We start from the raw sequence: 26508 nt of genomic DNA on the forward strand, positions 1-26508 counted from the left end.
GCCTCCTGCTTTCACCCTTGTAGCTGGCCCCAGAACATATGGACCGTGATGGAATATAATGTCCTGGTGTACCCTGAGCTGCTAGGGACAGAATGCCCACCTCGCCAGCCTTCCGATGTGCTGACTGAGGACAGGACCCTCCTGAAATTACTGTGGAAGCTTGTGTGCCAGGCCCCCCAGGCTGTTGGGTGGGAGAGGATAGGGCTCAGGTCTGCCCTGGGGCACAGAGAGCTCACTGGGAACCGGACACGGGGACCCTGGGCAGGAACCCACGGTGGGGGCCGTGGGTGAGGACCCTGGATGGGGGGTCCAGTCTTGCCCCCTCAGACCCCAGCAGAGTGGCACCATGTCCAGCAGGTCAATTCCGGCTGCCCACTTGGTCTGGAACTGTGGGACTCTTGGAGGCATCCTTTCTGTGACTGTTTCCTCAACTGTCAAGTGGGAACATCCTGGGGTTGAGGTGAGACTGGAGTATTACAGAGTTGACCCTGAGAAGGAGCCCCAATAGGTCCGCTCAGTCAGTGTATGAGGCAGAGAGAGCAGAGCTCCAAGGGAGAAGGGGCAGGACCAGCAGGAAGAGGCCAGCTGGGCTCCAGGTCCCTTCAATGCCTCTGACACCTGCTGTCCCTGCCTTGGCTCCATGGGCAGGGACTTTGCTGTATTTCCTTGCGTAAGAGCACAGTTGGAAGGGCCTGGCCTCCCCTTCCCAGTGGGCAAGTTGCTGGTATCAAGCAGCTTCAGAACACCCACTGCAGGGTGGTGAGCTCTCACAGATGCAGGATTGACGCCCAGGGATGCAGCAGGTATACCGCTGCAGCAGCATCCAGGCATAGCAGGGTGGGTATGTGGGGGACGGCGCTGACTCATGCCTAAGCTCACCTGTGCCCTGCCCACCTCACCTGGGTCTCTACTTTAGCTGTGTCCTGTCCTACCTCACCTGGACCCTGACCACCTCACCTGGGCCCTGCCCACTTCACCTGGGTCCCACTCCCAACTCACCTGTGCCCTGAGCACCTCACCTGTGCCCTGTCACTCCTTGCCTGGGCCCCACCCCCGCCTCACCCATAACCAGTCATCCATTTCTGGCTCCCACAATGGCCCTCTCAGCCCACAGGTATGTGTCCTGCAAGTCTGCCCATGGCTGGGCAGTGATAGGCATCCCTGCAGGGTGCCTTGCGGATGTTAGAGGGATGGGGGTCCCAAGGGACTGGACACCACTCAGTCATCAGTCCCTAAGTCCCTCTGCTCTCCCTCAAGGGCCTCGGGGCTCTGGTGCAAAAAGACCTCCCTGACATCTTTGTGAGTAGCCAGCACCCCCACGATCCCATATCTAAGTCTGGCTCCACTTGCTACAGGGGCAAATGGCCCTATCTACCTCACTCGCATGACCAGGGACACAGAGCAGGTCTCCAGGCATGGCACCTTGTCTGAGGCCCTGCTGTCTAATGCCGCTGCATCCTGGGGCAACCACAGGGGTGTTACTTGCACCCTGCAGGCCTGGATTGGGGTCCAGGGCCTCATTACTGGCTGTGCCCATCTGTTACCCTCATTCTCCATCCAACCACCAGCAGGCCCACTGTGGGGAGACCCTGCCCCAAGGCTGTGTCCACCTGTTGGCTGCCAGCATTTATTTATGTAGATAAGCACTGTCCACCACCCACCAGGGAAGGCAGGCACAAATCTCAGCCCCCCCCCCCATGATGCCTGTGTGGTCCCCCTGTAGTTTCGCAGCATGGTTATTCAGGAACCCACCACTCACCCCCTTGGGCATCTCCAAATGGGGTGGCGAGCTACGAGGTGGCACAGGGTGTGCCCAGTCCCCGGGAGAGGAAAGAGGAGAGAGGTGGAGTCCAGGGGGCCAGTATGGTTCAGCTCACATGGATGTAGATGGTATAGATGGGTGGGCAACTGTCAGGAGGGGTGGCATGACTGCAGACATCCACCAGGTGTCCCTGGGCACCACCCATGAGCTCCTTCTGTCTTCCGGCGCAGATGACCCCTCACTGCCCACTCAGATGGAGTTTTCTTGACAGTCACCCCACGCCCCACTCTGGGCCACACTGCTGGGCCTGAGGGCAGAGGCCCGGGTCTTTGAGGGACGTGCTGGGTGACCCTGGGCAATTGGCTGCCCCTGTTGGGCCTCATTTTTCTCCTCTCTGATGTGGAGGAACCCTCCAGGGCCAAGTACTATGTGGCCTGTTGGTCCCTCAGCAGTCCAGGCTCCCTTCATGCCTGCATGTGGCCTTGATGCCACCTCTCAGATGAATACAGGCCCTGCCGTGCTGGCTGTACAGCTAGGAGACGCGGCAGAGACTCAGCTCATGGGGCAGCTGGGGCCTGGGGCTGCTGGGCCCCCGGGCTGGCCTGGGCCGGGTGCCCGTGGGCTGCTGAGCTCAGGGCCTCCAACCACTGCTGCTGCAGCTCGGCGGACGGGGCACTCAGGTACAAAGACTGCTGGGCCTGCTGCAGCTGCCACACGTGTCCAGCATCCAGCCTCTCTGCGGGGTCTGGCACACTCACCCTCCAGCCAGAGAGGGGGATGGCATGCAGCAGCTGGCCATCCTGCAGAAAAGGAGAGGAGCATCAGCACCTCGGCCCCTGGAGTCCTGGCATCACTAAATACCATCTCCCACAAGTGGGCAGCAGAAGGGTGATTCTGGACAGCCGGGGAAACTGAGGCCCTAGGGTCACATGAGCCACCCACCACATGGGGTTGACCCCAGGCTGCATGGTCCAGGCCTATCTGGGTGCCGCGGGCTTGAGGCTGTGGGCTGCCGGAGCAGGGTGGACCCCCACTCCCAGTGTGGCCCAGCGGACAGAGGACACACCTGGCTGCCTCCTCGAAGGTGCAGCACCAACTCCAGGGAGTCCGACTCAGAGATGGCAGCCCACACCTTGCTCCAGGCTGTGCCGCCATCCGACACCTGCAGGGGGCCACAGAGCAGGCTGGGCAGGGGGTCCACAGTGGCTGGCTTCTGGGGACACAGAGGACAAGTCAGGTGGAGTCTCCCTTGTAAGAGCCACTCTCCAGGAAGCACCAAGGCCGAAGCTCTTGGGGGAGAGAGGAGAGGAGGGGGAGACAGACTGGACAAGGCCTGGGCCAGCCTGAGCTTCCCCAGGGTCACTGCAAGGCCACTTGGGATTGGGCTGGACCTTCTAGGCAGTGAGACCACAAGAAGGGTCAGGACAGAAATAAAGATAAGGTAGGAAAAAATGGAACAGCAGGGAACCAGAATGTGGCGGCTGTTGATGATTTTCCTGTACACACACACACCTCTCACATATAACACCACACACACCACACACAATCACACACACATATACACCCATACCACCCCCCCCAACACCCACACACACCTCACACACATTCACCACACACACAGTACACACAAACATACACACTCACATACACATCACACACACACACCACACACACACCCCTCCCTTTCTTCTGATGTGTTTAGAGCAGTCATGGACACAACCCTTAGGTCATCAGGAAGTCCCTCAGACACACCTGGCAGAGCTGGTTCCTGCTTGGACCTGAGACCTGGGTCTCCCAAACACAGCATTTAAAGTGCATGGATGAGGGGGCCAAGGGGGCTGAGCAAGGGGCTCCTCTCTCCTCTATCGAGATAATCCTACACTCAGTTCTAATATACTGATGCACTTGACCTCTAACATACAGAGACCCTAACTGGGGCTCCAACCGGCCCACCCGGATGACCCTCCCTGGAACCTTTGGGAAGGGAAACTGACATTATAAATAGCTTCCCAGAAGACCCCGATGTGCAGTTGGCCTTGAGAATTATGCACTATGTTATGTGGAGAGAATGGAAAAATGCACTTTTTTGGAAACCACATTCTCACTTTTCCAGCTTTCCTGTTACCTCAACAAATAGGTACAGTGCCCTTGAAGGAGGGCCTGGAAGGCAGCAGCCATGCTCAGGAGGACAGGAGGTGAGAAGGGGTCTGGTGTCCTCACTGCCCCCTAGCCCCCTGATGGCTTGGGCAAGGCAGGGGCAGCATCTCCTTTCAGCAGGGACTCCAGGCCTTCAATCAGAGTGACCATGAGTGAAGATGACACTTGTTCCCATCTGCTGTGGGCTGAATTGTTTGCCCTCAAACCCATATGTTGAAGCCCTAACCCCCCATGTGACTGTGTTTGGAGATGGGGCCTCTAAGGAGGTAATTAAGTTAAAATGAGGTCATATGTATGGGCTCCAATCCAATATGACTAGTGTCCTCATAAGACGTGGAGATTAGGACACAGACACCCACAAAGAGAAGACCATGTGAAGACACAGGGAGAATATGTCCATCTACAAGCCAAGGAGAGAGGTCTCAGGAGAAACTAGCTTGCTGACACCTTGATCTCTGAATTCCATCCTCCAGGACTATGAAGAAATAAGTTTCTGTTGTTTAAGCTGTCCATCCTGTGGTATTTGTCATACAGCCTGAGCTGACTAATGCACCATCTAACAACTCCTGAGTGCAAATGGTTCCCAAGCTCTCAGCCATGACTGGATCCTAAGAGCCCAACACGCACACATGTGATATTTGGCATTCAACTGCTAGCTGCTCTCAGTGGCCTATGGACCCAACTGAGCTCTACCAGTCCTGGTCTCAGGGAAGGCGACAGCTCTAGCACAGTCTGTCAAGGCTTCTGGGGTCTTGTGTCTGGAAGGCTCACCAGACCCAGCCCACCCACCTCTGTGCTCTGCTTGGGCTCCAAGGGGTCCTCGAGGCTGGGGCTCGAGGGGGCCACCGGCTGGGTCAGGAAACACTCTCGGCAGACACGGCTCTGCCTGCCGTTCTCGGCCTTGAACTCGGAGCACTTCCCACAGATGACCTGCAAGACAAGGGCACCTGTGACCCCAATGCCCAGGGACAGAAGACTATCCAGAAGGAGGCTGGAAGGAGAGGTGTTAACGGCATGTGGAGGGGAAGGGCTTGTCTGTGAGCCATGGGAGTCGGGAGCCTTGTCCACAGGGCAGAGACCCCAAGTCTGTCCCCTGCTGGGCCTCCAGGACCTGCCTTCTTGCTCAGAAGGTCCAGGATCCAGGGGTCTGTGGGCATGGAAAGAAGATTGGGAGGAGGAACTAAGCACATGGAGGCCCCAGCAGCTGGCCTCCTCCCACCTGGACTCACCGCCCCGCACAACTTGCAGTGGTGCTTCCTTTTGGTGATGGAGTTGAAGGTCTCGCCGCAGCTGCTGCAGCCCTGCTTCTCCTTGTCACGTCTGGTCTTAGAGGACCCTCTCCTGGGCTCAAGCTATGGGAGGCAAACGGCTGCAGTCAGCTTCCCAGCGCATGCGGAGTGGCAGCTGTGCGATACACAGGCAATGCACATGCAGGGCAAAAAAGCCGGACGTGCAGAAGGGATTTAAGCAGGAGCCACACTGGCCATGGCCCCCTGCCCAGCCTCACTCCCCAGAAGCTGCCCTGCTGTCACACAGGGTGAGATTCCAAGGGGAACAGGAACTCTATGCTTGGAATGGACTTGTCCCACCACAGAGGTCAGTGACTTTGCGTGTCTGCAAAGATAACAACCGGAACCCACACTGGGGGAAACGGTGGCTGCTCAGCACAGGAGCCCAGACGCCAAGGACTGGGGTGTCTGCACACAGCATCCAGCCAGGTGGCCCTTGCTTCCACGCTCTGCCCTCCATTGGACCCCAGAGCACGGTGCCTGCTCCATGCCAGGCACTCAGGGGTGCGCAGTTGCCCACCCAACACATGCGAGAGCACTCTCCTGGGGTAGGAGCAGGGTCAGGGGCTGGACTCCCCTCTCTATCTCCTCCGATGCTGCCTGAATTTCCCACAAAAGAGGGCAGTGATGAGTCCTGTCAGCAAGACAACGGGAAGTCATGAAACATGGTGTGTGTTCAGAGAGGTTAGAAGATCTTTAAGACTAGTCACAAGAACACACTATAAAATGCTTTTACTTCTTTTTTGTTTGTTTGTTTGTTTTCTTTTACATTTAAACAAGCTGTTTTGTGTAAGGTTTCTCAGAAAGTTTTACAAGAACCACATCAAACTCCTTGGAGCAAAGAGGAATTGGAGAGTGGCAGGCAGCAGTGGGAGAGAGGTTTTCATTTTATTCTATCACTTTACTTTAAAAAAAAAAAAAGTATTTATTCCTCTTTTAGTTAAACATATTTACAAATTTAAAAAAATCTGATGCAGTCTAAAACTAAGGAACAGGTATATAAATCATACATGGGAGGTAGATGTCAAGGCGACATGTTGGAAGACTGTTTAAAGGTGTCAAGTTATATTGCTAAGGGAAACAAGCAAGTTGCAAAATAACGTACAGTAGCGTATAATGTTTATACCAAAAAAAGTACGTGCATGAAAAAAAGACTGGAAGGAAGCACACCCTGATGATCTTATTGGCTGTTTGGGGTAGAGTTACTCTTATCTGACTCTCGATCTGGATTTTCTCAAGTGTTCACCGAGAACAGCTTGTGAAAGAGGAAGAAAACCAATAGACACGTAGAAAAGCAAACCAGCCACTCGCTGACCAGCCCCCCCAACCCCTCCCACCTCCTGCCTCACATTCCCATTGAGGACTGTGTTCCCTCTGCACTGTGGACAGCGGTTTGAGAGCTGGGTGAGGGAACCTATGTGGTCCGCTCTGGCTGCCTACCCCTGGCCATAGTGACATCAGTCGTGTCCAGGACGCCAGCCCCACCTGATGCAAGGGCTTGGGAGGTGAGCAGGAGGCAGGAGGGAGTGAAGGTGGGAGTGGGCACCGACCATGCAGGGTGAGGCTGGGGTGGGGGCTCAGTAGCGCTGTCTGATTAGGTTTCCCCATATGATTTGGAGTGGTGCAAGTTGGGGGACAGCTCCCAGGCCCTTGCCCTGCCCCTCATCAGCCATGAGACCCTGCACAAGTCACTTCTCCTCTCCAAGCTTGGTTTCTTCATCTGTAAAGTGGGGTGAGGAACCGCCCCTGGCCCTGAACCCTGTCACAGCACAAGAATCCTGACTGGTTTTGCTGATTGCCCTTACATGTAACCATGGCTCTCAGGAAATGCCCCATCGTTTGATAAAACAGCTTTCTAGCTTTGAACCGCCCCAGCCCCTTAGCATTTCCTCTCTGTGTGGGTAGGGGCGCTGGGGTCCCAGCAGAAAACACAGTCAATTCACCACAAACTTAAGATTTTAAGAAATGTCACAGATATGTGTCAAACTCCCCAGGATGTCAGAGCTAGAATGGCTACTGGAAGTGGTTGTCTCAACCTCTCCCCTGCACAGATGGGGAAACTGAGGCCCAGAGACACTTTTTCTGTTTAAAAGAGAAACACTTAAAATAAGTTTAACATTAGTGTTTCTGAGCAGAATAAAATGAGGTCTGAGATTTGTTTTAAAATATTCCAGAAGAAAGAAGAGTATGTGGGGGTGGGGTGAGGATAGGGGTGGAAAGACAGAAAAAACATGAACAGCACAAAGTTGAAGCTGCTCCAGGCTGGTGTGGGGGTCTCGCTGTCTGTTATTTCTACTTGTATGTGTCCAAAACTTCCCTAATAAAAATTTGAACAAAATAAGCTAAAAAATATGTTTAATATAAACTCTGCAAGTTTAAGGAGAAAGAGATGCACTGGTTGGGGGTGAGGGGGACCGAAGGGAGGGGCTTGGGCATTGGAGGCTGTTCCGGGCTGAACTGTGTCCCCGAAAAGTCACAGTTTGCAGTTCTAACCCCCAGCACCTCGGAATGTGACTGTATTTGGAGAGAGGGCCTTTAAAGAGGTGATTAAGGTAAAATGAGGTCACTAGGGTGGGCCTTAACCCAATATAACTGGTGTCCTTATAAGAAGAGGAGATTAGGACATGGACACACACAGAGGCAAGACTATGTGAGGACACAGGGAGAAGATGGCTATCTACATGCCAAGGAGAGATGCCTGTGAACAAAAAAAGAACAAAGAGTGCCACTCATCATCCACTTATATAAGGGTTAAGATGCAACCACTGCAGTCACCCACGACAGTGCACCCTGGAGGGAATTCAGGATGCAAAAACAAGATGAGGCATTCTGTGTGTTGGAGAGACAGGCCCCGAGATAGATGCACATCTCAGAAAGAATTTCAGTGACCCCAGATTCTTGCATCTTCCCGTGCAGAGAAAAACACTTAAAAGTATTAACTTGAGATATCCGTTCTTTGTGATATAGCAGGAATCTTTTACCAAAATGTATGCTTGACTACATGTATTTCCTAGTCAAAAAATTCCTACATATACTGGCTCCTCCCCTCCCTCTTACAAGCAGTTCCTCAGAGCTGTCTCCCAGGCTATAGTCCTCAGTAAGATCCTGAATAGAACTTAAACTCAACTCTTAAGTTGTGTGTTTTTCTTTAAGTCGACAGGCCTCAGGAGAAACCAGCCCTACCAACACCTTGATCCTGGACTTCCAGCCTTCAGAACTGTTAGAGAATAAGTGTCTGTGGCACTTTGTTAAGTAGCCTGAGCACACTATTCTGGCCTATGCTTCCCAGCTCTGCTGCCTCTGCTCATAGACCCCACTGTGGGCCCCACCACTGTGAGGCCAGTGCTGGCCCCCTGGTACGAGGAGCCCTGGGGCCAGCTGGTGCCTCTGAGGGTGATAGGGACACTTGCTCTGCCCAAGACCCCATCCCCCTCCTCCTCCAGCTCATGACCCCTGACCCCATGGACACTGGGTGTAAGAAAACCTTGGGCCCCCTCTCAGTTTATTCCATGCAGCTCAGGACCACAGAGCCCTGTGGGTGGAAAATGGGTGGCACAGACCCGACAAGCAATACTGACGCTCCCCACAGCCACGTGCCTTACTGGAGGCCACCCCTGTCACCCGACCTTGGCTGCCAGCCACACTCTAGCCCTGAGGCACATCTGTCTGCCCCACTCAGGGCTCCTTCCCTTGAGACCATCTCTCAGGACTGCTGGGGCTCAGACATGAGAAGACAGGGGAGGGGCCATCCCTGGGTCTGCCGTGGCCCAGGAGCCTCAGCCCTCTACCAACCTTCAAGGTGACCCTGCCATGCCTGTTTTCCAGGTGAGGACACCAAGGGCACTTGAAGTGGGAGTGGTCAGCGGCAGGGTGGCTGGATCAGCTGTTTTGCCTTCAAGCACTTACATGTGCTGCAGAATCTTGGTTCTCCAGACCCTGCGAACAGCGCTGAACAACTGCTGAGAACACAGGGAGGCCATGGGGGCTACTGGGGCATCCCTGAGGGGCAGGGCTGCCCACGAGATGGAGGAGAGGCTGTAGCGGGCCAGGGGTATGTGGCCAAGAGCTCAGCTCCTGAAGGTCAGCAGGGACCCCATCCTGGCCAGAGGGACCAGAGGGCAGTTCCTAGAGCCGGGCATCTTGGGGCTGGGGCTTGGAAGAGCGACCCATCCTGGCTTCCTTTTTTAGGCTGCAGTTCGGTGATCAGACAGGGTCTGAGTACCAGCTTTCTTGGCTGGGTACCAGCTTCCTCGGTGCTGAAGACTGTGAGCCACCATGGCCTACGCTTGATGCGGCTTCCCCAGGTAGTTCCCGACACCGAGGGCTGGTGACCAGGTGGCTGAGGTGAACCCACCTGCATCGTTGAGGACAGGTCTTCCTGGCCAACCATACTTCCTTTTTGGATGAGGATATAGAATAAGTCAACCAAAGGGAGGGGCTCAGATTTTCTCTTTGGATGTGGAGACATTGGAAAGGCCTGGGCCAAGTCTAACCAGGGAGGTGTGGAACCGTGGCTTCCCCAGTAACAGCCAAGCAACTTCACCCAAAGCGCTCCAAATGCACAAGCATGGGCCTGGGAGGTCTGTGCTGAGGGCCTGTTTTATTCAGCATTTTCTCTTCAGCAGATTCACTTACAAAGCAGGGAAGCAGGAGGAAAATTCAGGTAAGAATCGGGTCCCAAACAGTGGCCCTGACAACCAGCCTCAGAAGATGGAGCCACACAGTTATCATTGGTCCTAAAGGGTGTGGACATAGGCCTGGGTCTTAGGCCCGGCCCTGTGGCGGGTGCAGCCCAGGCCCTCTGCCCTTCACAGGCAGCCCTGTCCCGGGCTTGGGGTGGAAGGGCGGCACTAAGTTTGTGCACGCTGAGCGACGGGTGGCAGGGGTGGGGCCTTTCACGGCATCGCGGAAGGGTCCATGTGTTGCCATGGTGGGTCTGGAGCCCAGGAAGGCCTTTTGGACTCTGACATTTCTGTGCTTCCGTGACGAGAGATGGAACTTTTGCAGAACGGGGAAGTTTTTGGATTCTGCAAGGCCCCCTTGCAAAACTTCCTGGTTTGGGTTTAGCTTTTCTTAGGAAAGAGGGCCTTGTGGGAACTGTGCGTCTGAGGACACCACCAGGAAATCAAATGAGCACACCAAGAGTGAGTTTACATTTCCTCTCCAAAAGCTTACATCTGGCATGTTGTAGCAAAGATCACTCTTTCTAGTGCCAGAATTAAAACCCACTTTGGAGTACTTTCCACATATATCCACTGAGCACATCTCGGACTCACCCTGTATGGCAGGAGCTTCACTGAGCTCTCTCTCTTCTCCCCACCCAAGGGAAGGTAAGGGTAGAGGGGGAGGAGTTGCCCAAGGCCTCATGTCAGGACCCACTCCACGTGTTAAAACATTAAACATGTGACCTTCAGGTCCCTTCCAGCTAGAACATTCTCTGATGGGCACTGCCTGTCATGTGTGCCAGCCCCACCTCCTGCTCCTCTCTCTCTGCCTTGGCACTGGATCTTCCTCAGCCCTGTCTCCCTGACCACACAGCCCGCAGCCACTTCCACTTTTCCCTGCATCCACGGACTGAGGCCTGCCTGTGGACTCACCCTACAAAGAATGGGGGTTGCTCACGGCCCTTGATGCCTTCCGGCCTGCCCCAGGCCAAGGGTCGGATAGCAGAGGGCCCTGCAGGGGGTCCAGCTCAGCTCCCCTGCAGAGGCAGGGAGAAGCAGTGCTTCATGCAAAGGGCCATCATGGAGGTTGTCAGAAACCCTGGCCAAGGGACCCTGGAGCTGATTGGAAAGCTGCAGAGGCCCCATCTGTCATTTTTCTCTGGGCAGTTAGTTACACAGATGAAGCTTGAGTGTGCAAGCTGCTTTTCATGACATTCCTAGACGTTCCAGAAAGGAGCCCAATAGCACACTGCCAGCCTCACACGCACAGTTTGGTGATTCAGAAAGCTGATGGTGGGTTGCTTCATGTGAGAAACACTTGTCGGTGACTCTAGGGTCAGCCGCGAGGGCTTCACAGATGAGGCCTTGGGGCAGAGTAGGCATAATTGAGGCATTCTGCACAGAGGGGATAGCAGGTGCAAAGGCCCTGGGACACGGCCAAGTGAGGGAGGCCAGGGCATGGTGGGGGAGGGTGGGCTGGAAGGAAGCCAAGGCCAGACAGAGCCACAATGCAGGAAGCCCCTCAGGCAGTTTGAGGGGCTGTGACAAGACCATCTCTCCCCTGCTGATAGTGCTGCTTTCAGATTTCCTGACTCTGAGTTCAAACAAATTAGCACAGGCTCCTTTTGGTTCTCGCAGTACCACCATGTGGCAGCAGTAGCACTCAAATAAGGGGGTTCCCTCCTCTCACTTGGTCCCTGAAGCCCATGATGCCCTAGAAACGCTCCATCCCTCCCTGGGAGCCCAAAAACTTCTCAACGTTTTCCCAGTGCCGGCAGTCAGAGACACGTTGGGTCAGGGGTCGTGTGGTGACCTGGCAAAGCTTCTGCTCTTGTAACAGAGCAGGGGACTGGGGCATCTGGGCACATCTGTTCTGGGGCCTCAGCAGGGGCTCAATGCTACCCAGCAGCATGGATCGTGTGGGAGGAGGGGACTAGTCTTCTTACTAAAAATCTACATCAGGACAGGAACACTTACTCCCCATGATGAGCTAGACATCCGTCCCTCCCTCTGCTGCTGTCCCAGGAAAGTCAAGTCCCACCACAAGGCCTTTGAGCCAAAGGCCAGGTCTCCTCACCTACCAAGCCCGTTTCCTCTTCTTAAAATGGCTTGACCCTAACAAGTGCCAGCCCAGAATGGCTGTGATTACCAGCAGGGTGGCCCTTGTAGCCAGAAAAGAAGGAGCTCTGCAAGTTGGCGCTAAATTCAGGCAGACTTTGCTGTCCAACTGGGGAGCACCTGCCACCAAGGGAGTGCTGGCCCAGATGAGGCATGTGAGATAGAGAGGTGGGGGGGAGGGAAGGAGAGGCAGGCACAGTGAAGAGAATGTGGGGGCAGTACCGACCCACCCATGGAAGAAGTTCCCCTTTAGGAGCAAACCCCCTGTTAGGGGTCAGGCTGGGGCTCAGGCCTCCACTCATTCCTTCCGAGCCTGGAAAACTGAGGGATAGGGCAAAGCGAGGATGCCCAGGAGAATCCCCTCTCAGGATGCAGGGTACAGCACCTCCTTGGTAGTCTAGGCTTATAAATGTCATCAGACTTCACGACTGTTAGGCCCAGTGGTTAATAATGATGCTTCCCTGTACTGGATACTCACTGCATGCAAGGTGCATACATTTACCCTGTTACTAATCTCCCAAACTGACGGAGCAGGAGGGACTCGGGCATAGTCCCGTGGCCTGGCCCTGTCAGGGTGGGGACGTGGACACAGGCTATCTGACCCTGGACCACGACTTCTCCGCCCACATTGACTGAGCCTCCTGAGGGCCAGGTACCGCCTTGATCCACATTTCATCCAGGCATACTTTACCTGTGGTAAAGAGCACAAGTCTTCAGAAGAACTCAGCTGTGTAACCTTCACCCACCCAAGCAAATGGACATTTGGGTCCCAGCGGGCTTGCCCCAACCCTCCACCAACAGGCCGCAGGGGCCATCAGTGTGAGGACCCAGGTCACATGGAAGGGGGAGGCTAAACCCTCACCCTCAGGTCACCCTGGTCTGACCCCAACTTCCACCTCCCACCCCTGTCAAAGCTGGGGGGGGTCACTCACCCCTGCAGCACCCGCTCCACCAGTGGCTACCACTGCAGGCACCTCTGAGTTGGCGCTCACCATCTGGAGGGGACAAAGACAGCTGGCATGAGCAGAGGTTCCGTGGCCACATGCTGACATCCAATGCAGTGTTGGAATGCCACCATTCCTTCTGTCTGGTCACAGGGTCAGGAGGAAGACTGTCGGGGCCTAGTGTCTGCTATGACTTTTGGGAATCTGTCCTCCCTGGCCTGAAGGCATCTCAGAAGAGTTATCATTTCCCAGCTGGGGTGGAGGGCGATGGGCAGGTATGAACCTCCTTGAGGCCCACCAGGCCTAGCCAGCTGCATCACACCATGTGAGGTGGCCCTGGCTTCTAGCTCTTTCCTCAGGCATCTGTGGAGAGCTCGGTGCCCTGCCTTCTATGGTCAGGCTCTGTCTCTGCACCAACTTTAATGGCAGGTATGGGGTGGGGCGGGGGGTTCTGTTTCCAGGTCACCTCTTTTCAAGGTAGGGGACAGTACGTTCCCTGCCCGGGACAACACAAAGTTTTCTTCTAAAATAGTCCAGAAAGCAGACAAAATGGAGATTTGATGCAAATATTAAGTGGATAATGAGGTGGCCTGTGGGCCACAGACCAGTGAGACCACAGGGAGGGCCAACCAGGCCTGGTGTCTGGGACTCAGGGCTGCTCAGCCAGGCTGGGCTGGGTATCCCTTAGCTTCAGGGATGTCCCTGAGGCATGGAGTGAGGGACCCTCACTGTGAAGTCATGTTTGGTTGTACCCAGACAGAGGGAATGGCCAAGGCCTAGGGTGGACCCATCTGGCCCTGGGTGGGGATCCTGCTTCCTGGCTCCCCCCAGGCCTGGGGACAGTTTCCCATGGGGAGCAAGCTACCCCTGCTGATAAGATCACAGCCCCTCGGTGCACGTGATAGGACAATGCCTCATGTAGCAGCTTTATCCAGGCCTGTCCTTCCCTCCCTCCTGTCCAAGCGCTGACCACCCCAGCTACGAGGTACAAGGGTCCCCACATGCATGCTCAATAAAGGTGGGCATGAGGAGAGCATGGGGACCAGCTTCCCTCCCAGACACCAGTCCTTGTGCAAAGGGCCTGGGTCATCCCAGGGACACTGGCACTCACAGGCGGGTCCGGAGTGAGGGAGGAATCCTCATCCTGGCTGAAGGAGCCACTGAAGGCCTTGAAAGTCTGGCTGTTCTGCTTGTGCCTCTCAATGGTGGCCTCAATGACCTGAAACAAAACCACAAAGAATAAGGGCCCTCAGAGAGCATTCCAGGAGGGTGAGGACAAGGGTCCTGTGGTCATTGCGTTTTCCCCTGACCAACAGGCTCACATGTCCTCTGAGATGAGGAAACGAGGCTCAGGGATGTGATCAGTGACTGACCAGGTCCCCATTCCAATCTCCATGGGTCCCAGTGCCACCCCACATGCAGTACTCCAAGCCAAGAGCAGATGCTCTCGGAACACTTTATATGGATTCGAGGCCATGTTTCCATTTCCTGCAACAGCATTCCCATCTAATATCTGTTTCAATTTCCTTTTTCTCTTCTCACTCAGATTTCCATCTTACGAATTTTGGGAGCCACAAATCTAATGGTTAGCATTTGGCCTGGTGGTGGTCTGCCAACCTCGGTCACTGCCTTGGCCTCCGCTCTGCCGTGGCCCTCCTGACCTGTGCCCCTACCATGGCTGGTTCTGAGCTGAGCCTGCTCTGGCTGCCCCAGGACGCTGCCTGGCCTGTCTCTGGAAGCACAGGCTCCGTCCTGGGAGTCAAGCTGCTCGTCCTGCAAGACCCACTGCTCCTGCCAGCCATGGAGAGAAGGACAACATGGACCCACCTTGGAGCTGCCAGACAGTGGAGATCCTCCCCAGGGTGAGGGCACCTCCCTACATGCCCACCTCCAGGCCTTTATGTTTATTTGTTTACTGGGGAGCCCCAAATAAGAGAATGGATTCAAAGGTTTGTGGAGTCTGAAGGTGCTTATAAACTTGGTCACCCCATCACTTCAAGGTGGATAGATGGGTGGGTAATACCTGGGGGGACACGGAGCCATCCCATCCCTTGCTCCAACATGAAATGGCCATACCGCTCAAGAATTTGGTCATTTGGTTACTTTAAAACTTTAGGAGTTTCACCTGAATCCATTCTTTCTTTTCCTCTTCTGTCCTATAAAAGCCAAAAGAGTATTTTATTCATTTAGTCTTGGATACTGACTGTAAACCACCTGATTCCTCTCAGCCCTGCAGTACATGCCTGCGCTGCTCACTGCCTGGAAATGCAACTCAAGGCTTGGGAGAGTGGTCCCAAAGGCTCTGGAACACTGTGGCCAGTATCACCAGGTGCAGTCAGGTGAGGTTAAGTGTGGCCTTGTGGGTGCAGGTGGGGTCAGGTACGGCCAGATGAAGTCAGATGTGGCTGGATGTGGTAAGCTTGGTATGCAGAGCCCTCTGCAGGGGATGTAAATCAACACTTCCCTGGGCCACAATGGGTCATTGCAAAGATCTCACATCATTGGCGGAAGTGAGAGATGGGCTCTCCCAAGCCCTGCCACAAGTCACGCACCATCTTACAGGGTAGTGTGACAGTAGCCACCAAAATTTAAAGTGGACATGCTACCCTTTGGCCAGCAATTTTACTCCAGGAATCTACCAGATGGAAGTAACGACACATATGTACAAAACTTGGTTCATGGATACTGCTTGCAGCACCATTTGCAACAGCAAGACCCCAGAGGACCTAGGTGCCCGTCAATGGGAACCAGCCAATGATCATATTGGAAAATTATGCTGCTTTAGAAAATGGTGCTCATATATGGGATGATTTCTGATAAATTAAATGAAAAAAGCAAGATGCAGAACAGACTAGATAGAAAATGGTCATCTGTGATTTAAAAAATAGATACAGGGCTTCCCTGGTGGCGCAGGGGTTAACAATCGCCTGCCAATGCAGGAGACAAGGGTTCGAGCCCTGGTCCGGGAAGATCCCACATGCCGTTGAGCAACTAGGCCCGTGCGCCACAACTACTGAGCCTGCGATCTAGAGCCTGCGAGCCACAACTACTGAGCCCGCGTGCCACAGCTACTGAAGCCCATGCGTCCTAGAGCCCGTGCTCTGCAACAAGAGAAGCCACCACAATGAGAAGCCTGAGCACCACAATGAAGAGTAGCCCCTGGTCGCTGCAACTAGAGAAAGCCCACACGCAGCAACGAAGACCCAACGCAGCCAAAAATAAATAAATAAATAAATAAATTTATTTTAAAAATAAATAAACAAAATAAAAAATAGATATATATGTATGGGGACAGAAATTCCGGAAGGATACTTCAGAGATGGTTAAGAATGTCTTCTGGAGGTGGGGAACAGGGGGTGGGCAGAGGCTTAATTTTCCTTGACTTCCCCTTAGTACTGTTACATTTTAAACCACAAATAAGCGAGTAAAATGAATAAAAACACATCGAAAGGTTATCCAGTTTAGAAAAGGAAGCCATCTGCTAAAATTTCAGGTCAAACACATTCACACAGCAGCAGACACCAAGGCAGCTGAAACCTACCGAGTTTGTAGCTCCAGGGACCTTTTCTTTCCAGTTATGATGAATGTGTGGGCTGCATTTGACTTGACGACATCCTGCACCTGAAGGCATACAACAAAGGACAAAACAAAAACAGTAGGTCACTTTTAGCAGGTCCTGAACTGTGGACTCACACTCTCAGACTTGGAGGTCTTTCCCTGGGAAGTGGGGCGCAGAGGTGACCCAGTGAGTCTGCAGGGAAGTGCTCGGCTTAGGGTCATGGTTGCTGCGGGCCACTCCATGAGTCAGTCCATGGCGGAGGGTGGACCACCGACCTACTCAGGCAGGGCTAGGACCACTCATCCACTGTTCTTGGAACTGTGCCGGCCAAATCTGCCGGCTCTCAGGGCTTCCCAGGAAGTCAGCCCCAGTGCCTCTCCCCACAAAGTTACCCACAGGCACTCCCGACACAGGGATGGGAATCTTAGGAGAAGAGCCAGGAGGATCTCCACTACTCTGCTGGGGTTTCTGAGGCCCCATGGGCAGGTACCTTGGATCTGCCGGTGTCTGCAACAGGGAGCCTTCCCTCATCCCCTTGACACCGCACTCCCACAGCCCTTGGCTGGATGTGGCCCACAGGCTGGCCACTGTCAGAGGGAATTTTTTGTATCACTAATGCACCCCTTCACTTTTTAGAGTAACTAAATACTTTGATTTAGCCAGTATTTTTGGAGTGCCCGTTAATTCAAAGCACTCCCCCACAGGAGAGGGGGACTGACTCCAGCTCCAGCAGCCCCACAGCACGAGACATCGATGGACTCAAGGAATAGGGACAGCAGGAACAACGGGTCATCTGGACCTTGGGTACAAGTGCCTGCAGAACCTCATCTGGGCTCCAAATTGGTGCAGGAGTGGAGAGAGCATGGGACCAAGGACCAGGGAACAGCAGGCAGGATGGGCACCCCATCTGCATTCACCCCAAGTTTCCCTTAGAGTCTGTAAATGGGGCCCTTAGGGCTGACTTCACAGGGGACGGGAGACGACCCAGGTCCTGGCATTGTCCTTCATCCTACCAACATGAATCCAGCAGCGCACTGGCAGGTAGGCCAAGTGGAGGGACAGGGGATCCTGCCCATTCAGCCCAGGATGCTAGGCCAAGGCGCCCTCAGAGATGTTCCCTCACGCCTGGGTCAGGATGGAAGCAAGGCCCAGAGAAGCAGGCAGGCAACCAGTTGCACAGCAGGGAGTGCTTTGGTGGCTAAAGCGCTGTGTCCCTACATCTGCTCTGTGCTTTCCCAGGGGAACAGATTGATGGGAGGGGCTCACCCACCTGGAGGCCGGAAATGTCCATCTTCTCCCGGACACTGAACTTCTGGCCCATGAGCCGCAGTTTGGGCACACAGTAAAGGATCATGCTGTTGAACTGCGATAACGACGGGCAGGTATGGGATGCGGGGCGGTTGACTCCACAGAGGAACACCCCAGGGAGGAGGTGGGGCGTGGCTCTGGCAGGAGTGGGCAGGGCTAGGCGGGGCTGGGCTGAATGTGGGCGTGGTGAGGCCATGCTGGGGGTTGGACTGGGGGAGTGGCTTAGCGGTGGGGCGTGGCTCTGCAGCTGGTTGGGCCTGGGTTGGGTGAGGGTGTGGCTGAGTGGCTGGGTTTCCCCGGGCTCTGCACCTGGGCTGGGTGTGGCATGGCAGGGGCGTGGTTCTGCAGCTGGGCTGGGCAGGACTGGGCAGGGCTGGGTGTGACCGGATGGGGGCTCACCAGGAAGAGGTGGCGGTCCTGGGTCGTGCCATTCTTGGCTGATAGCTTCTGGATGTGGCCCTCCTTGATCAGCTCGTTTGCAGGGTTGACGATGTCCTCCTCCCCACCCAGTCTCTCGTACACCTCCAAGAGCTTGTGCATTTTCTCCTGAGAGAGACATGGGGAAAATTAGATAAAAAGGATCTAGAGTGAAATGTCACCTGTTTAGGTTGCCATGGGTGCCCCACTGTGGGCCTGACCTCAGGCCCATCTGGTCTGGGGGCTCCAGACGGGGACAGGCAGGTAATGAGGACACAGGACGTGGACCACACATAGCAAGAGCTGCCCCAAAACAGGCGGCCTGTCTCTCATTTCTCCCTTTTGAGAGATATGGGGTCAAAGAAATATTTCACTTTCTTTTTCCTCTCAGAAAACAACAGTGTCCATGTGAAAGTAAATAGGTCTCAGGACTGAGGCAACCAGGGCTGGGTAGGGACTGTGGCGGCCTGGAGAGCCGGCCCACTTAGGGGGCACCTCGCCTCGTCCCAGGTTGCAGTGTGGGCCTGGGGTTTTCAGAGTTTTCCAGTAAAGCCAGGAATTTGGATTCTCCTGTGAAATGACCTGATCTCTAATTCTGGGCAAGGATTTAGAAATTCTTATACCATGTCCAGGCAGTGTGCAGGCCAAACAAGGGCCTGTGAAGACAGGGCCCACTGGGTCAAAAGGCATTGGTATGGGCTAGGAGGCCTCCCCATCGGCAGAGCCTATTACTCGGGGGCGTTAGATCAACAAGAGGACACCATCTCCTCCACCTTCAGGCTGTATTTGGAGGTGGGGCTTTTGGTAGGTGATTAAGTTTAGATGAGGTCATGGTCATGGGGTGGGGGAGGGGTGGGGGCATGATGAGATTAGAGCTCTATTAAGAGAGACACCAGAGAGCTCGCTCTCTCTTTTTGCCATGTGAGGACACAGCGAGAAGGTGGCTGTCTACAAGCCAGGAACCAAATCCGCCAGCACCGTGGTCTTGGACTTCCAGCCTCCGGAATGGTGAGAGTAAATGTCTGCTGTTTAAGCTGTCCAGTCTACAATACTTTGTTAGAGCAGCCCCAGCTGACAGAGCTTCAGTGAGTGAATGAACGAACAAATGAATGATGCTAACACCAAGAGCTAACATTAAATTATGCCAGGTCCTGTTCTGAGCACTTTATGTAGAGTGATTTAATCCCCACAACAGCCCAATGAGACAGATTCTGTCAGTGACCTCATTTTACAGATGGGGAAACTGAGGCATGGAGCGCTATATAACTTACCAGCAATCACCAAGCTAGTAAGGGACAGGCCTGTCTGGCTCTCAGTGGAGCCTCTGTGTTCCTGGGGGACAGGTGGGTGAGTATGCATGCTGACAGTGCCTGGCCCACCCTGTGCCCTCCCTGCCCCAAACTACTGGTCCCTCGGGCATCTTCCAGGGTCGCCCACACTCACCATTTTCCGAATGGCAGCGTTGGAGTGGTTGGCAGCTGTGGAGATGAGCTCCAAGGACCCTGCAGGAAGAAGACAGAGTCAAGCTGCAGGGCGCCTGGTGACTCCACCCAGGTAGTTGCCCCACGAGGCTTAGTGTAAGGTTCTGCCCTGCTCCTGCCCTTTCCCACGGCTGTACCAGGCTGCTCATGAGACCTGGCCCTGGCTGTGCGGGTGCGACCCTGCAGACGCATCCCATTTGCTGGGGGTCCGCCAGGGCTGGCATGCCACTCCCCTGTGCAGACCTTGCCCCATGCTGCCCGCCAGCTGCTGCCCATGCACCAGGAGCAGCCTTGCCAGCCCCATGAGGTCCTCCGTGGGGCCTAAGCTCTGCCAACACTTAGCAGCCCCCTCCACAGAACCATCATCCACCCCTCGTACTACAGTGGGGGCAGGGGCGGTTTTCCCTTACACTTAGACTCTCAGTCACCTCCTTGTTTAGGGGTCACTTGGAGCTCTCTCCGTCTCTCTGTCTCTCTGTCTTTATCTCTTTGTCTCTCTCTTTCTGTCTCTGACTCTCTGTCTCTCTCAATGTGGGTTTTCAGCAGGGGCCCCAGCTCCCACTGCCCAGGAGCTCCTCAGCCTGTGGCCGGCTTGGCTCACTCTCTGCATCCTTCCAGTCTGGGGCATCCTCTGGGAGCCTCTTCAGATAGTCCTTGAGCAGCAGCTCATAACGGGGGACCCTCTGCACGGGCTCCAGCATATGGTGCTGCAGCGTCAGGTTTCCGCACATCTCCTGCTTCTGTGGGGGAGATAGAAGTAGTGTGGGGCACCCATGGACACATGTGTGGATCCCCCAGGAGGCTGCCTGGAGTACTGTACCCAACTGACTGCAGACCACATCTTACAGCAGAGGAAACTGAGGCTTGGAGAGGTTGAACGATGGAGTAAGGAGCTGGACCCAAGGCAGGGCTGCTCTAGACCCAGCGCTGGCCTTTTTATACACATCCTCATTGGAGACTGTCTGTGGGGACAGCTGGGAGGGCCCAGACATAAGTGAGGGGGTGAGCGTGCAAGGAGTGCAGGCAAAAGGGGAGAAGGAAACACTCTGATAGTATCAGAGCTATCCTCTCTGGGGAGGGACAGGGATGCTGGGAGATGCAGGGGGATCTAGGACCCTATGCTGAGAAATCATGGGTGACCTGATTACAGTGGGATCTGGGGAAAACCCAGAAAGTTATCAAGGGGCCACCCCAAATCCGAGCCTGGCCTCCAAACCCTCAGCACAGAGGGACTCTGTGCCCATTAACCTTTCAGGATACAGTGAGGAATGTAGGTGCACGTATGCATGTGTGAACACATGTGTATGTACACATATGCACATGTACCTATGTATTACGTGTGTGCATGTACGCATGTATGTGCATGTGGCACATACTTAAAATATTTTTTAAAGAATTACTTTATTTAAAATTGGTGAATGTGGCTAATTAAAACCCCAAAATTTTGTATGGAAAACAAAATCATACATAAAGTTAAAAAATAAAACATCAATGGAGAAAAATAATTTGCAACACATTTGACAGTTAACAGCTGACATTCTTAACATATAAAAACCTCATGAATCAGTAAGAAAAAGACCAACATGGCAGTAGACAACAGCAACCAGAGGTGTGAACAGGCTGTTTGCAGAAAAAGAGAAAGAAAAGATCAATGCAACATTTTCCTAAGTGCTTCCACTAGCCATTGAGGGATGCTGTGGAGGGAGACCAGCATGTTTGGATCCAGGTCCTATTGAATAATAGTTTGTGATGACACAGATCGCACAAACTTTTTGAGCCACGATTTCCTCACCCATGAAATGAGAATGATGATTTGTCTCTGGGAGTTATTTTAAGGATCAAAACATCAATAGAGCATCTGGACACATCCCACAATTTTACTGATTTTCTCCATGTTGAAACACAAACCCAGCACTGTGCCCGTGAAGCAGAGGTGGGACCGCCCTACCTGGATGCCTTGGACAATGTCCTTAAATACCAGTGAGCGCTGGGTCCAGGTGCTCACCAGCTCCACGGCCCGGTCAAAGTTCTTGACATATTCACCATACATCTTGAGGAATGGGGCCAGCTTCTGCAGGATGTCTCCAAGCCGGGGGTTTGTGTCCCTTCGTGGAGGAGTGAGATCGTCAGACAAACAGCTCCAGTGAAGGGCCACGGTGGGCCAGGGACTTCACCAGGGAGCTATGGGACAATGGCCTGACTCTGAGCTCTGTGTGATGGTGGGCAAACTGGTCACCTTCCCTAAGCCTTACTTTCCTCCCCTGTATCACATGGGATGGAAAATAGTGTGTTACCTAGAGGATCATGTAAAGTACTTCAACCGTGCAGTCATAGAACGATTGCTCAAAACCAGGAGTTGCTAGTAATAATGGAATCACTTTAATGATGAGCCACAGTTATCAAAAAGAATCAAGAAAACCCCATTATACTTCTTCTGTATGAGCAAAGATTAGGAACAATGGGGCAATCTAACTCTGGCAATGTCATGGGAAAGCAGCACTGTGTAATAATGAATGGTTTGGACAGGGATTTGGAAATAAATTTCAAGGAGCAGAAAATATATTAATAACCTTTGACCTTAGAACTGTGGGGGATTTATCCTAAAGAAATAATCAAAAAGAAGAAAAAAAGGCATATGCATAAAGTCATCCTCTGCAGCATTACTAGGAACGTGCACTCAAAGGCCCACCACCTGTGAAGACAGATGGACAAGCTGCTGGACTCTTGTACCATTATTATACAAGGAGTGTCTGTGTGCTGACAGTCTCTCCAGGGCCTTGAAGAGAAAACTCATATCTAGCACGTGTGCACTGCATCAGACAGAAAGCCAGTCTAGCCCTGAGCTTTAACCTCATGGCCTTGGACACAGTATAACCTGCTCTGCAGGTGGAGCATGTCTTTCTAAACATTTACAAATTGCCCTGGACCCTCGCTGAGCCTTGCAGGTGCAGGGACAACCCCCAGTCAAGCCCCCTGGCCTCTGTGTTCTCCCTGGCCTGGCTGCAGCTTGGAGAATGGCCTCTTCCCCTCTTACCACAGGAGAATCACACACTGGCTCAAGTCAGGCCAGTGAAGAGGGGAGACAGCAGAGACCCCAAAGCAAAGCTGCAGCAGCACCCAGAACAGAGGGGGAAGCACATAATGTGGAGAATGGCAAGCTGGGGGCCATGCCTGTAATGTTTTATTATCATTTCTTACAGCTGGGCAGTCCCTCTGCTACAAATGAACAGAAGCGGCAGAGGGACAGATGGACAGCCCTCTGGGGACACTGCTGAGGAAGAAAAACATCTCATTTTTTAAAGCAGAGGTGCAATATACACTAGGAGGGAAAATAAACCAATAAGCACTGTCTATTCACTGGTGTTTGCAGATGGCAAACCTCATTTAAATTCCACAAAGCCCTGAGCAGGTATTAAAGCCCCTTTAGTTTGCAGATGAAGAAGCTAAGACACTGAGAGAGCTTGGGGTCAGGGTTGGCCCAGGACCCTACAGAAAGAGAGCCCAGGGCACTATGAGACAGGCTCCCTAGGTGCCTCCTGGCTTTTGGGCATGCAAACCCCAGATTTAGAGGCTGCTTGGCAGAGAGTATTCAACAAAACCACTGCAATAGTGTCACCATGACCCTCAACGACTAAGGGCATTGGAGCCAAACTCCCTGGGAGATGCCAGACCCTACACTTCCCTGACACCATGAGCTGCACTTACCACTCATTCATGATCCGTATCTGCAGCTCAGGCAGGAGGAACTGCCCGTGGAAGCAATAGATGGAGGAGATGTTAGAGAAGATGCCTGTGGTGACTTCCGAAGGGATCCCTGCTTCCATCAGTCGGGTGCAGAAAACCTGGGCACGGAGAAGCCCATGCAGTGGTCACTGAGTGTGGGTCACTGCAGATGGTTACGATCATGCTTCTGCTGCAGGTATGGGAGCTCAAGAGAGGCTGCCATTGCCTTATGTTTTCTTAGTGAACCTTCCACTTCATCAAACTGGCTCAAAGAACCTTATGGTCTTAAAGCAAGCTTACTTATGGCTAAGAATTGGGGGTGAGGCAGGGACAGTCCCCTCTAGATAGGGACAGGCCATCTTTCTTCCATCTGCCTTTCAAGGGAAATGGATGGTCCCGATTTCCTTTCTTTGCTTTGTGAGCTACAAACAGAAGAAGCACCTGTCAAAACCCAGTTTCTGTTGGAGTTTTACTTCCTGTGCTCATAAACCCCACGTTGCCAGGTGGACAGGGAGAGTGCCACCCACTGTCCCAACTATTTATGCAGAAAGATGTCCAGAGGCCATTTACATGCTCAGATAATTTAACTGCCAAGAAGAAAAAAACCCCAAGGTGACTGGATGAGACCGTTGCCCCAGAGCCACAAGTTCTGAAAGCAAAAACTAAGACTTTCTGGAGGAGACTTAAATTTGTCCAAGTTTTAGTATTCATGTCAGTCATACTCCAACAGCAAGCCCTAGCCAATGCTAAGATAGAAAGTTTGCCTCTGAAACTGCCCAGTGAAACTCTGGAAGTGGACAAAGGCAGGCCCAAGCCAGGAGGGCTACCTGGTCTAGCAGGTGCAGACGCTTCACATAGGTCTCCTCAGTGTGCAGCAGCTCCTGGGCAATGTGGAGCAGCTTCTGGGGCTCAGAGCACTGTGAAGAGAAGAGCCATAGCTCACCTGGGGAAGATGAGTTTTGGGGAGGCAGCATATGACAAAGGCTACCCGCTGTATGCCAGGGATGACCAGGGGCCCCAAAAGGCCAGAGGAGGCTGCTGGGACTGGGATGTGGGGCTCAGTTCTCACAGATGGAATTTCCAGGGAGGTTTCTGGGGAAGACATAATAGTTTCTACCAACCCCCCCCAAACCTTCTGCAGCCCAGAGAGAACTCTATCTTCCCGGGGCTTTAACTACAGAGGAGCTGCAATAGCCACATCAAAATATATTGTGGAGTGACATCAGCAAGGTGGCAGATTAGAAAGCTACAGGCCTTCCCAACAGGCACATGAAAAGATGCTCCACATTGCTAATTATTAGAGAAATGCAAATCGAAACTATAATGAGGTACCACCTCACACTGGTCAGAATGGCCATCGTTAGAAAGTCTACAAATAAGAAATGCTAGAGAGGGTGTGGAGAAAAGGGAAACCTTCTACACTGGGAATGTAAATTGGTGCAGCCACTATGGAGGTTCCTCAAAAAACTAAAAATAGAGTTGCTATATGATTTTGCAATACCACTCCTGGGCATATGTTCAGACAAAACTATAATTCAAAAAGATACATGCACCCCAATGTTCATTGCAGCACTATTTACAATAGCCAAGACATGGAAACAACCTAAATGTCCATCAAAAGATTAATGGATAAAGAAGATGCGGTACATATATACAATGGAATATTAGCCATTAAAAAGAATGAAATAATGCCATTTGTAGCAACATGGGCTAGAGATTATCACATTAAGTGAAGTAAGCCAGACAGAGAAAGACCACATGATATCACTTATATGTAGAATCTAAAATATGGCACAAATGAACTTATCTATGAAACAGAAACAGGCTCACAGACATAGAGAACAGACTTGTGGTTGCCAAAGTGGGGGAAGGGATGAATTGGGATTTTGGGATTAGCAAATGCAAACTACTATATATAGAATGGATAAACAACAAGGTCCTAGTGTATAGCACAGGGAACTATATTCAATATCTTGTGATAAACCATAATGGAAAAGAATATTAAATATATATATATATATATATATATATATATATATATATATATATCTGAATCACTTTGCTGTGCAGTAGAAATTAACACAGCATTATAAATAAACTATACTTCAAGAAAATATATTAAAAAAAAAAAGAAAGTTATAGGTCCTCCTTCCCTTGCACATGAGTTAACAGTATACAAATAAGAATACCTCTGTGAAAACTCTGGAGACCAGCTGAGAAGCTACAGCTTCCAAGGCATTGTAAAACTAAGAAGAGATTCTATCAAATAGAGAATGAAAATTGGCACATTTGGAACACCCTTTTGTGTTCCTCCCTCATGCAGCATAGCACAGCACAACTGGGAAGAACCCCCTCCCCCCACACTAGGGCTCCTCCCTCAGGATGGAAACAAAGGAGTGAACTGTGCATCCAAAGTTTTGGCTCATCTGGAAGCTGCCTGAGGGACTGGTTTCTATCTTGCCTGATTTGGAATGCTGTCATGACCAGCACCAGAGTTTGAAAACAGAGGGAAGCAGCATGTTAGAGCTGATGTTCCGCAAGCAGATGCCAGGGGAGCAAGAGATCAGAAAAAGTTTAATAGGTCTTAGAAATTCCAGCCTGATTGGCTAAGGTTTTCCCTGCACAAAGCCAGCATGCAAAGACTGGAGAGATGATTGTTTTTCAGATGCCCAAATTCCAGCAAAAAATTACAAAGAAACAGGGAAACATGGTGTGATTAAAGGAACAAAATAAAATTCCAGAAACCAAACCTAAAGAAACATAGCTCTATGAGCTGCCTGTAAAAAATATTAAATACCTGTCATATAGATGCTCAATGAACTAAAAAAGAACACAGACAACTAAGTGAAATCAGGAAAGTGATGCATGAACAAAATGAGAATATCAATAAAGAGATACAAACTATTAAAAAAAAAAGAGCCAAATAGAAACTCTAGAACTGAAAATTGCAATAACTAGACTGAAACATTCAAGCTAGGTAATTTGAAATCATAAATCAGAGAAACAAAAAGAAAAAACAATGAAGAAAGCAAAGAGAGCCTAAGAAACTTATGGGATACTACCCAAGGGACCAATATATGCATTTT

General features: G+C 52.4%; 1 protein-coding gene across 6 annotated transcripts in view; it reads right to left on the reverse strand.

Moving 5' to 3' along the window:
• Positions 1 to 1613: 1613 nt before the first annotated feature.
• The window catches only part of FGD3 (FYVE, RhoGEF and PH domain containing 3), a 37007-nt gene continuing 12112 nt past the window's right edge, over positions 1614 to 26508 (reverse strand). For 2 of the 6 annotated variants that reach the window (XM_082400923.1, XM_082400928.1), the window contains exons 4-18: positions 24250 to 24339; positions 23405 to 23541; positions 21648 to 21804; positions 20301 to 20439; positions 19662 to 19720; positions 18201 to 18347; positions 17764 to 17856; positions 16476 to 16555; positions 15060 to 15090; positions 14046 to 14153; positions 12923 to 12985; positions 5149 to 5271; positions 4709 to 4849; positions 2829 to 2975; positions 1614 to 2562 (exon numbers count right to left, since the gene is read on the reverse strand). In XM_082400923.1, the coding sequence (XP_082257049.1) occupies positions 2320 to 2562; positions 2829 to 2975; positions 4709 to 4849; positions 5149 to 5271; positions 12923 to 12985; positions 14046 to 14153; positions 15060 to 15090; positions 16476 to 16555; positions 17764 to 17856; positions 18201 to 18347; positions 19662 to 19720; positions 20301 to 20439; positions 21648 to 21804; positions 23405 to 23541; positions 24250 to 24339 (1758 nt within the window). In that variant the 3' untranslated portion in view covers positions 1614 to 2319. The remainder of the gene's footprint in view (positions 2563 to 2828; positions 2976 to 4708; positions 4850 to 5148; positions 5272 to 12922; positions 12986 to 14045; positions 14154 to 15059; positions 15091 to 16475; positions 16556 to 17763; positions 17857 to 18200; positions 18348 to 19661; positions 19721 to 20300; positions 20440 to 21647; positions 21805 to 23404; positions 23542 to 24249; positions 24340 to 26508) is intronic. The other 4 variants (XM_082400925.1, XM_082400924.1, XM_082400926.1 and 1 more) reach the window with 4 other exon arrangements.

The sequence above is a fragment of the Balaenoptera borealis genome, assembly GCF_965194805.1.
Source record: "Balaenoptera borealis genome assembly, chromosome: 8".
In the NCBI taxonomy this organism is placed as follows: Eukaryota; Metazoa; Chordata; class Mammalia; order Artiodactyla; family Balaenopteridae; genus Balaenoptera; species Balaenoptera borealis.